This window comes from Pangasianodon hypophthalmus, chromosome 26 (genome assembly GCF_027358585.1).
Source record: "Pangasianodon hypophthalmus isolate fPanHyp1 chromosome 26, fPanHyp1.pri, whole genome shotgun sequence".
Classification (NCBI taxonomy): domain Eukaryota; kingdom Metazoa; phylum Chordata; class Actinopteri; order Siluriformes; family Pangasiidae; genus Pangasianodon; species Pangasianodon hypophthalmus.
The window spans coordinates 2345264-2357708 of record NC_069735.1 but is presented as its reverse complement, the minus strand read 5'-3'; the positions used below and the strand labels follow the sequence as shown (position 1 = coordinate 2357708).

The 12445-nt window shown below is 39.1% G+C and overlaps 1 protein-coding gene across 2 annotated transcripts in view; it reads left to right on the top strand.

Moving 5' to 3' along the window:
- Positions 1 to 12445, top strand: part of LOC113535598 (receptor tyrosine-protein kinase erbB-4) — a 49981-nt gene that overhangs the window by 10340 nt on the left and 27196 nt on the right. For both annotated transcript variants that reach the window (XM_026929032.3, XM_053229921.1), the window contains one exon: positions 9473 to 9624. In XM_026929032.3, coding sequence (XP_026784833.3) covers positions 9473 to 9624 — 152 coding nt within the window. The remainder of the gene's footprint in view (positions 1 to 9472; positions 9625 to 12445) is intronic.

Genomic DNA, 12445 nt, shown 5'->3' with positions numbered 1-12445 from the left:
CTGTGAGAAAGTGATATTTTTGTTCCTGGCTAAACGTCTGAACTCAAGCTTTCAAATCAAATACTAAGAGCATGTTTAGAGTTCTGCATTAAGATTCTCATACTTGCATTCATGACCATCATTTTATTGAATTTCATTAGAAACAAAGTCGTGAGAACAGATTTGAGGAGTTCTTACACCATGGGTGATTTTTGTCTGGTTAAAAACAGGAAGCGCAATGTAAATATTTTGCAGATTAACCTGAAGAGAGAGAGAATGAGAGAATTCAAGAGCAGGAGGGAAAGGACACGAGGCAGGACAAGAGTAAGCAAGAATGAGGGCATTACATTTCATACGCTATTTAATTTGTGATGCGGAGGGAACGAGAGGTTGGAGTTTAGCTCTATGTGCTGTAGAGGATCCTCTCACCTCTCAGTGCTCCTCCATTAGCCACTAGTGAAAAGCAGAGCTGTAATTTACTCGCTGAGTGTTGGAACTCGTCCAGCGTCAGCCTTCGAGCACAGGATAATCCACACTCCCTGTTAACACTCATGCCACCTAAGCAGGATAATCAGCAGTGATTTTTTCAGGCAGGTAAAGGGTGAAGTGGTGAAGCTGTTGTATAGAAGTGGATGAGAGAGTCCACAGTTCACTGAGCTGATTGCGAGAGAGCATGAGAGATAGGTGTGTCTTCACGATGTCTGCCTGGTCGTCACATAAAAAATTCCATGCATCTTTCATACACCGCATCTTAATACAAAGTGGTTGCTCTGACCTATGTTATAGTCGAGGGTGTGGCCACACAAGTTGAGCTTGATCATTAGTAGGTCACTCACATGACCGTAACATTTACATAGGCTGTCTATATTGTCCACACACACACACACATATATACATTTTATATATATGTTTATGTATATATATATATATATATATATATATATATATATATATATATGTATATACATAAACATATATATATATATATATATATATATATATATATATATATATATATATATGTATATGTTTTAATCTTTGTCAAGATGTTCTGGTTTTGGTGCAAGGTTTCGGTCTTTTGCCACACAGACTGAAAGTGGTGGACGATTGCCTTGTACCTGAACAGTTTACTCCGATTAGTCAGTGGTTGAGTCCAGGAACAAACAGAGCTACAGATCTGCACTGTGGCAAGAAAAAAAATGATAGAATGTAGAGTAACTCTGTGGTTAGTAACTGTGTTCTTGCCTCCTGTTATTTGCTGATAGAATACAGCTGGGAAAAGCGAGATAAGTGGGAAAGGAAGCTTGTATTTGATGAACCATAAAAAAAGAATGAGCTAATTTTCTAATGCTACGGCTAATCGGCGCAATCTTGGCTGAACTTTGTCATTCAGAATCACTAAACCTCCATTTCATGGTTGCATTTCCTTTTTTTGCACCCTATATTTCAAATAAAATGTTCTTTTACTGCAGTGCAGGATTCAGTGATACATTATTCAGAAACTACACAATGCCTTTGGACATAGACGTGTGTAGATTTCACACGGAGTGTTTAGGATCATCTCTCACTCACTGCTAGGTTGAGGGATTGCTGTGGGGAAGAAGAGAAGATTATTCTGTGTGTGCAATGTGTGTGTGCAATGTGTGTGTGTGTATGTGTGTGTAAGGTTGTGTAGGAAACAGACACTGATTTATCTGCCTGTATTTGGCAGTGGTGAATGAATCATTACTCTCACTTCAGCAGCCAAGATCCAGCGATGAGGCTTTTGTGTCGCTCCAATACTGAACTGCTATTCAACTACTGTCTTTTTCGGGTTTAAACCTGATCTTGGTGTTGTTTTAAAGGTTTTAGAGGCATTCGGCGGGTGTATAAATCCTCATTAGTAAGTCATTATAAACAAACCAGAATAAAACAGCTGGGTGCGTATTAAAATAACACCGAGCTCCAGCCACCTTACTTAATAATTCAGGATTTTCAGTGCACCAGGCGTAATGGATAGGAGCTCTTTAGGTCTTGTTAAGAATAATTAGCTTTGTGTTTCTGTAGTCACGACTTTAAGAAGAACTTAAGACGATTCACAGTTTCATTGATTGGTCCCAGGCCCTATCGTTTACAGATTAGTTTTTATAATATATATCAAATGCCTAGAAAACTACAAAACATGCAAATCAAACATTCATGGCAATGTATCAGACTCAACAGAGGAAGAAAAATCATACATTTAGTCCAGTGGGCAAGTAAAAAGCTCCAGTGTGCTTCCCAGTCCCATGATTCGGTTGCCTGGAAACCTCATTGATGAGGCTAAAAAACTAGTTAGTAACGAGTGCTTAGCTAGTAGCTAGCTAGTTAGGTCTAATAATGTAGACTACAGGAAAGGTACATGTATATGGTCTTGTAGCTCATTGTGTTGGAGTCCTCGACAGAAAGTCAGCAACACGTTGGCCAGCTTTTCTATCCTCACATTGCATGTAGAAGATACTATTTGATTTAGCATCTTTCTCTTTTTTGAAATGTTCAATCATGAGGTGACTCAGCTTTAAGCTGCACTTTATTTTGCTCTGTTTTTGTCAGTATTTCTTGTTTTTCTTCAGTATTTTGTCTTGTTGGACCTAATGGTCCGCTTGGCAACTATATATAAAAAAAAAAAAACTTTATAGCCTCGGTACGAAGTCTGCTTGTCACTTGCACTACTGATTTGTCCATGCTTCCTCAACAATATAATTTTTCTTAATATTGACAACTGAGACAAGTGAGATAGAAATTGTGGTAGTTTTCAGATTCTATTCATATGTTGAAGATTTATTTAAAAAATTAGTTATAGCTTTACGTCTGACTGTTACAAAGCACCGACACTGGAGACTCTTTCTAAAATGTCAATTAAACATCTTCTCACAGAAAATGTCACCATCAACAGCTGTACTTTCCTCTTTGTTATGATTACAGATGACATTGCGTTGGAAGATTCGTTTATTGCAAATATTATTAAGAATAAATAGAATTAGAGTGTGCATTAGCGGATGTACAACAGTGTGTTGTTACACTTGTGTGTCAGTCTTCATCTTTCCTCATACAGGAGGAATGATTAGCAATTGAACACATTTCATGCCAGCAGGTGTGTAGTTAACGCAGGAACAAACACGAGCTTTCTGCTGTTGACCAAAGCTGCTCCTGCTGAGCACATGGAGGAAAAGACATCGATTATTCAGGAGCCACCATGATTTGTTCTACTTTATCAGCTTGTGTCCTTAATCAAATTTAATGTTGGTTGTTAAACTTGTGGGTTTCTCACAGAGTGCGCATATATTTGTGTTTGAAAATGCTAACACGGAGCCATTAAACAAGAAAGCGAGTTTAATAAATGAAAGATCGTGGACTGTGATAAAAAAAATAGGCTATTAAACTTGGAATCATACAGATGTGTAAAGACTGGGGGTAATTTGAGTTTCTCTGAGACAGACACAGGCATTATTTGCTTCATGCTAGTGGTTTGGGACTCTCAGGACGTCCTTCTGCCCTCCTCCATTGTACATACTCTGCCTTAATTGCAGCAGTTTGTCTCTGTTCAGGGAAAATTACCGGAGGGGATTTTATTTGTCTAAAGCAGTCGTCTCTATGCGGAGTCACAGTACAGGGTGTAGCGTCAGACCCACAGGGTTTAGCATTCATTCTAGCTGGAAGGTCAAACCGGCAGATCTACAGAGAGATTGAGAGAGAGAATGAATGTGAGTACACGGACACTACCCAGTGTTTCCTTGGGATTCTGTTCCACATTTCCAGCCAGAGATGTTGATCTGTTTCAGGGGTGGATAATGATGAATTCATTAGCTAGGCTAACGGGAAAGTAAAAGCTCCAGTGTGCTGCCCAGTCCCATGTTTTGGCCCAGAAAAAAGTGTGGTAGCTAATGTAATATGCAATACAGTATGTCAGGGTAGTTAGATAGTTAATAGAGACTACGAGAAATAAGTTTTGCAGGATCAATCCAGATGGTGCCTCGCTTTGGGTTCTTATACACAGCTTTCTTCACTTTTACTCTCATGGTGTTTCCAATCAATTTGGCCCGGCTACTTGATTCAGTTTGCATATGCTAGCAACTTCCCCCGCTCTTCATATCTGATGTCTTATGTATTACCACAGTTCCTCAAATATTGAGGAAGACATGAGCAATGCAAAGTCAACATCATACCTCTGGTGCTAAATTTCGTTTGTTTCCTAAGAAACCCTGAAACAGATTAAATATGTTTATATTGGAGTACACCAAAGCACAGTGAAGACACTTATAGCCTTCATTAGAAGTAAAATATAGGTCTAAACAATCTCGAACATATAGGGATAATGCTCAGGTTTTGCCCTTAGCTCCTAAAAACATCATATTAATGGGAAATCACAGTGTAGAAGTTGTGGAGACATTGGTGCAAATGCTGGATTCAAAGGGGTAATTGTGGATAATGTAGGAAACCGTTAAGTTAAAATGCACCAACATGTCAATGAAAGTCAACTCAGAATTCAAAGTAAATATTTTTTGCACAGTTGAAGCTCACATATGGATTCTGAATATTCATATCCAAGTCTTTCACAGTGGATTTACACTTTGATGTTTGCGTTTTGTTCTCGAGTCTTGTCCACACACAAAGACTTGTGCTGTTTGAATAAGCAGTAGGCACAAAAATAGTCTTCTTGTCCTCATCAGGGAGCAGACGAGCGAGGAGTCGATTTATGGGAACAGATTTTAACACTTACACACAGTCTTTTGCAGGGACAAGCTGTGTTCATTTTGACCTTTCTGAGAACTAAAATCATGATGGGGATGCAGTTCATTTGCATCTCAGATAGACAAAGCATAATGTTTTAGCTGTAATTATGTTCCTTTTTTACAGACAGTAAGTGGGCTTTCACATATGAACTCAGGATTATTTTTTGTGACTTCTAAGTGCATTTGGTAAAGCTTTGTTTAAGTTTTTCCATGTTGTTTTTTTTTTTTTTTTTTTTTTTACATGTGCATCTTGTGTCACAAGGCAGCGTAACACTCTCAGAGGAAAGCACTATTTACCCACTTCCACATACATGATCTCACAGATGCCTATGATTGGCTAGTGTTGAGAGATAGTATGCCATCCTTAGGTGTGACCTATTAACTAAAATCGCAGGTCTGATCTGATCTGATCCAACCCGACCCAACCCTAATGTAAGATTTCTCCTCCACTTCTGTTTGAGCAGCAGTTTAAAGCACAGTGTGGTTTTTATTGAATCTGGAATGTGGAGAAGTGTTGGTGAATGAAATCGTGGGCATGTTTGCGCCTGGGCATGGCAGTGCGATGCTCCCATGGAGTCAGGATCTCACTGCTGCGCCAGAGTCCACCGTTTCTCGAGGGAGTCTGCGGTGTACTGGAGTGGGAGGAAGTTAGTAAGGGTTTGTAAGGCAACAAAAGTTTTTCTCTCTCAGCAAACAGCACTTTTATCTCCCTCTGAGCCATATCCAGCTGTGGAGAGTCAGGGTAATCAGTGGATTCCAGCTGTGTGCGATTGAACCATGCTCTGCCTCGGGTCCACATTCATTTATTAGAGTTTTGGTTGACGGAGCTGTCCTTGGTGCTGAAGTCGTGCTGCTTTGGGCGTCATGATGCCCAACATCGCAATACTATACACAAAAAGAAAACAAGAAGTTATTTTATGTCAAAATACACAACTACTCACACAGTAGCAACATGTAGTAACATTGAGTCCATTTGTAAAGCTCCAAACCATCTATCACCATCCTACACTAGAGAGCACTTCATCGCAGGTTTGCTAGCCACAAATTCCCACAATAAGCATGGTGCTTAGACAGAACTGGAGTCATCACCCACTGCATTCCCCTCAGGCAGGTTGGACCATCTAACACAATCATAAAAACACATGGATTTTGCTCAGTTTCTCACAACAAATCTGACAGCTTGGACATGGTGAGATCATGAGGTCATGGTGCTTCTCCAGGAGTGAAAAAAAAATTGAGTGCAGTTTTTTTCCACTGTGATTTTCCACAGTCAGAGGAGGAGTCACAGTCAGGTTTTTTCCTTTTTCTTGAAAGCAATAAAAGCAATAAAATAGGAGCTACTTGAGCCACAACTGGATTCATTTACACATGAGGTTGGGTTTTTGGGAATTTAGGAACAGGTCTTGAAAAATTAATCAAGTGAAGAATTCACCATGGAAAAAAATGTGAGTTCCATATAGATCTTGATCAATGCGTATATCACTGACTGAGGAATGGCTGTTCTGTTTTCCCACTATGAAGCACAGAAGTGCAGCTATAGCCCTTCTCTCAAGGTCGCCTCACTAACCGTGAACCTCAGTTCTGTTATTTGTGCTTAAATCAGAAGTCTTTCTTTTCTCTTTATATGTCACATCTATCTCAACCTCTATCATGACAGTCTGCCGACAATGCTTGAAAAATACTACTAATACACTGATGTTATGTTGAATATCCTTGAGTTTTTTAGACATGTTATCTGGTCCCCAACTCTCTCTACAGCACAAGATCTTGCCAATGTCACCATAAATGTTTGATGTTCTTTGGTGAAAGAAAAGCAGCACTGGATACACTTGCCTGATCTACCTTCATTAACTCATCATTATTGCAAGGAATACTGCTCTTTACCCTGCAGTTTAAATATATTAAAGTCTTACAACACCCTTTCTGCTGTAGTGGACTTTTTCAAGGAAAACCATCCACGATGTGAGTGGGTTCTTGGTGGAGTTTTGATTCTGCATTATTATAGCCTCCGTTTTCAATAGACGAGGTGACATTTTCGTTTTATCACCACTTTCAAATAAATGAACCAATAAAATATCTGGCATTTATATAAATTCAGTAGGCAGGGAACAGGACAGAGGAGCATCTGATTTTTAAATGCCATCAGCATTCATCAAAAAAAAGTACAGTTGAGGCCAAAAGTTTACATACACCTAGGCTAAAGACATTCAATCTCAACTTTTTTCACAGCTCCACATATTTTGTTACCATACGTTTCCTGTGTTAAGTCAACTAGCTTTTCTACACGATTTCAAAATAATAGCAGAGAGATAGACTTATTACAGCTTTTATTTACCATAACAGATGTAAAAAGAGGGTCAAATGTTTACATTCACTTTAATTAGTATTTGGTTGAATTGCCTTTTAATTGCTTGAACTTAAAACGCTTGGGGTAGCCTTCCACAAGCTTCTTGTGATATTTCTGGAATCTTCGAGACTGTTTAAAAAGACAGTCAACTTGGTGTATGTAAACTTGACGCACTGGCATTCTGGTACATGTTGAATTAAAGCTGAAATAAGTCTGTCTCTAATCGATTGTTTTAAAATTGACCTCAAATATGAGCTAAGTAGATGCCCTGATTGACTTGCCAAAGAAATCTATGGTAACATGAAATGTGTAGAGATGTCAAAACAAAAACAAAACTGTGGCTCAACTGTAAACTGCAAGCATCTGTTATGCAGATGTTTGCTATATATATAAAATATAGTATTTTTGGCATAAAAATGCAATGTGTGTTTGAGACAAATGTGGAGGTGTAATGGCTCATATTTATGGCTGATAAATGAAAAGCTTCTACATTAATCTAAAACTGGTGTGTTTGTTTTTTTACCCCATAAATTGACCTTACATAAAAGCATTTTGCCCAGAAATACCTAGAGAGAATAAAAATAACAGCCATTTACACTCATTGTAATCAGTCATGTTCTGAGGCACTGTGGCATTAAATTTTGTCCACTGGCATTTAGGCCCCCTGAGAGTGGAGCTATTAAGAGTCCAAACAGTAAGCTGATAAATGAGCCGAGGGTGTCGACAGCCAATGTTTATCCAGGATGGATATGGCATGAGCCCATACTCACTTGATGCCTGAATAGACCAAAAATGCAAATTGAAGGTCTGTGAAATGCTTCACTGAATTCTAAAAGTAAAAACTGAATGTTTTTTTTTTTTTTTTTGCAGGTAAATCAGTGCAAGCTCCATTGATTTCTTCTTCTTTTAGAACTACACCTACACTGAAACTGCATCACATTTTGGATACTAAAGATGTGGATTTATTACCTTTTAGTGTTGTTACACCAGCAGGGTTATAATTCTTATCCTTACCCTAATTCTTAGATCTCAGTGTCTTATAAACTGACCCTGTGGTTAATGACCAAAACTCCCATTCAAAACTTGCAGCCCAAAACTAAAAGTTCTATTCCAAATCTCACCTTCCATAACTCAAGCTATGAAAGTCTCATTCCAAACCTCGAATTTAAATATTGCATTTCAAAACTTGCATTTCAAACTCCCATTCCAAAACTCCCATTCTAAATCTCACATTACAAAACGTTAATTGTAGTCCATTCCTCATAACTGGAGCAGTGTTTTACCACCTGAATACCTTTTTGTGCATGTGCGCATGCATACCAAGACCTTACCTTAAGGTCACATGGTGACCATATGACGTAGTACATTACTATAGAGTACCATCGGCAACGGCTATCTGTCCCCGGAACTTTTTTCACTGAGTTCCTGCTGGTTTGGCGTTCCATGTTCGAAGTGACAGGGACTTTGGCAGATGTCCAGTGTTTGTTCACCCATAGTTACATACATAACTAGCATTCCATTTCTCCCCTCCTAACCACCAAGGGCAGTGTCTAACACGTTGACCACCTAGACTACAATGTCACGTGGAACCAGCTCATAATTCCGAAGGCTGCTCAGATACAATCTCCATATTTGTCCCACTGGAAGGGGTGATGTTACCCTTGTAGAATGTAAAGAAAATTCATGGTGATGCCCAGGTAGCTGCAACGTTGATTTCCTGGAAACGGCACTAACTGTCCATAAGGAGGAGAGTGGCATGTCATGGTAGGACAGGGCTTCTAGCCCACTTGTAGGCTGTGGTGATCCCCAGTGGGCCAGTATATGGGCAACATCACACATGTATGACACATAAGGTTGTTTGAGTCCAGCTGATGGAGCAGATGGCTATGTCCAGACAGAAGAAAGTGTTTTATGGGCATAAAGATGTGTGCTTAATTGCACGGTTTAATTACAAGGTAATACAGACATGCCGTCAGTTGTCACATTGTAAGGATATATGGCCATCATACATACCTTTATGGAGTTTGTTACATGTGAAGTAAAAAGGGAGTAAAGTGCTTCCATATGCTGTAGAGAGATTGCCAGGTTTTGTACAAGTAGCTCTGATAAGATTTGACAACATGCAAGCTTTTGCTAAATATAACAAAATCTTTAGCTGTTGTCTCGTTGGTCTGGTTTGGTGTACTTTTAAATATCTCCACCACTGTTAGCTGACAAATTAGCAGTAAAGATCCTGTTAGGCCAGTGAATGTCTACTTCTAAAATATATTTAGCAAGTTCTCTATAAATGAACCTTAATTGCTGAACATTTTCACCAAAACTTAATTAGGACTGTTTTGCAGTCTGGATGTACAGTAGTTTCACACATTTACAGCTAATTTTCTGTGTTTTGCAGTGTGTGAGGGCACCGATAACAAGCTCAGCACCCTGTCAGATTTGGACCAGCACTACCACACTCTGCGCAATTTCTACGAGAACTGTGAGGTGGTGATGGGAAACCTGGAGATCACCAGCATCGAGCGGAACCGCAACCTCAACTTTCTTAAGGTGAGTCACACCAGCAATAACCTTTAACCTTAACCCCAAATCCTTAAATCTTAAACCTAATCAACCTCAATCTTATTTACTGGTTCCTGTTGTGTTTGGGAGGAAGAGCCTCTGAAAGGCACTTGTGTCAATGGAAGCCACTGTATCTAAACAACTCTTATACACAGGCCACGCAGGGACCTCCTGAGCAAAGTGCTGTGAGTTCAGAAGCTGTATGGAGAGAGCTGGGGAAAATAAACTGATAACCTCACACACACACACACACACACACACACAAAGCTCTCTGCCTCTCACACACAGATGACTGACAGCCGTCTTGGTTCAAAGAGAAGGACGGGTTAGTGAGAGTGCTTATCACAGGGAAGCACAAGCTTGAAACAGCAGAGGGAGAGAGAAAGAGAGAGAGAGAGAGCTCAAACCTCCTGTCTTTGTTCAGTCTTTCTCAAGCCTCTGACAACTTACAAACTCAACACTCTCATGATTCAAAGAGAGGCAAACAGTTATAAAGTAGGATGGCCAACAATCAAGTTAAATTACCAGCTATTACAAACAAATACACCATCAATCAAGTGCAAACAAGCCATTGCAATACATAATTAGTGTCCGCATCAGCCATTTTTCAAGTGTAAAGGCTTCAATAGTTTGTACATCTCAGATTTAAAGTCTTCGTAAGTTTGCATATTCAAACTTTTTAAGTATGTAAGAAATACAACCCTTGGTGGCATGCTGTTATAGGAAAATATTCAACTTCAGAGTGGTGACAGTAACTCCGCTTCATCACACCAGCCCATTGTTGATTATTTTCCTATAACAGCATGTCAGAGAAATATCTTATTTCTCTTAGACCGCAGCAATTTGGCAACAATTACAATTTTTTTTTAATTTATTAAAGAATGACATGTCATACTTGTTATCTGTTATCTTGTTATACTTGTTATCCACGAAACAAGTTAACAGCAGCTATATTATATTAATCAACACCTTCAAGTGACAAGTGAGTGTAGCGCTGTGCTACAAGTGACAGCAAGTAGAGCTGTGGAAGAGAGCACCGTAATGATGCCGCCACATTATCCCACAGCTCCATCACTGTAATGGATAAAAGCTGGAAGCAGCATGGGTGCTATGGAGCCAGGATTAGTGTAATTAGCACTCATTATGGGGAAATGAGGGGATTGTTATTACCTTGATTCCCTCCACCACTCACCACTGTTAACTTCACATCGCAGGTGAGGGTTTGCGTTTTCGTTTCTTGCCGTGTGAAAGTTTAAAGGTGTTGTAGCAGTGCCATTTGGTCTATGTGAATGAGAGCAGCTAGTGCGTTTATCAGGAGCTTTTCAGGTGACAAATCTCAAGTCTATAATTTCAGTTTATGATATACAACTGCACACATCCTTACTTATCATTATACCACAATGCTGTTGATTGCTTGATTCTGATTGGTGGTGATTCGTTTTCCATAACGGCAGCTCTGACAGTAGTGCAGCAGCAGATCACAGGTTTATATTTTTATGCTCGTTCTATCGTCTATTGATGTTGTCGTTTCTATAGTAACAACTTGCACAGGGACGAGCCATTAAAAAAAACATGCATAATTGTTGATACTGTGAAGTTTTCACAATACGTTGGGGCAGCGTTATTCTAAAAACCATGTGACGTTTAGAACAATTAACCTGTCACTATCAGTTAAGAACTACTCATTAGGTGGTGTTTTATTTCTTTCTCCAACTTGATGCAATATGCAATGGCAGAGTCCTCAAGTAGCTCTTTGAATGCTCATCACACTGGCAGTCTCACGTCCCATGCTGAGAGATTTGCACAGTGAGCTGGATGATATGAGAATGAGGCTTCACATCCGTTCCTTTAAAGGGTTTTTTTTTTTTTTACGTGGGTGTCAGCTGGGTTGGGATAAATTGGCCTGTCTTACTTCTGTCCAGCTTTTCAGAAGCAGAACAAATTAATTGTGTTAAAATAATCCAATTTGGATAGTTCGTCCTTCAGTTAGAATGCAGAATAGGTTTTTGTGATTGCATTTGATCAACTCTGACATTAACAACGATGAAGCTTTTACTGGCTGAGGTTTTATTGCATTTGTCCCTCCCACCTCGCTTTTACCACCTGCAAGATGCTCTCATGACTAGCAAGAACTCATGTGAAGATAAATATCTAAAGTTTTAAAGGATAACATTTAAGGATAGGGTGAGGAGTAGGATAAGTGCTCAAAGGCTTGCTTATTTATTTTGTACATTTCAACAAAATGCAAAATTGCTTTCACTTATGAATTTTGCATGAGATTGAGTTGATCTATGCTTAGTTTAAGAAGAAATCCTTTTGGTGCCTTGCAGACTGTAGATTGGAAGATAAACTAGCATGAGATTTATAATACAGCAGAATCCATGAATTATGGAATATATGCTGTAAAAGTTTTAAAAAATATATTTTTTTACATTGATAAAATAGGTGAAGTTTCCTTTTGGAAATGTGTGCTAATTAGCAGGTGTAAATCCAAGGTAAGCTTTAGTAAATCACTTAAGGCTGTCAAAAATGACAGCCATTATACTTGTACAGCAACTTGGTCTTGATCCCTGATATCTTTCAGTTGAGCCAACATATATGAAAAGAAATCAGTTCTTAATGTTAGGATATGACACTAAGTTAGCGCTTATAACTTCAATACTTTATTTATAGACTGGTGGTGGCTTCAGATCCAGAGGCGGCCATGGTAAGGAAAAACTCCCTGTGACATCATGAGGAAAAAGACTTGGGTCAAAAAGGAATGCATCCTCTTCTGGTGGTGCCAGATAGTGGGATTATAAATCATTAC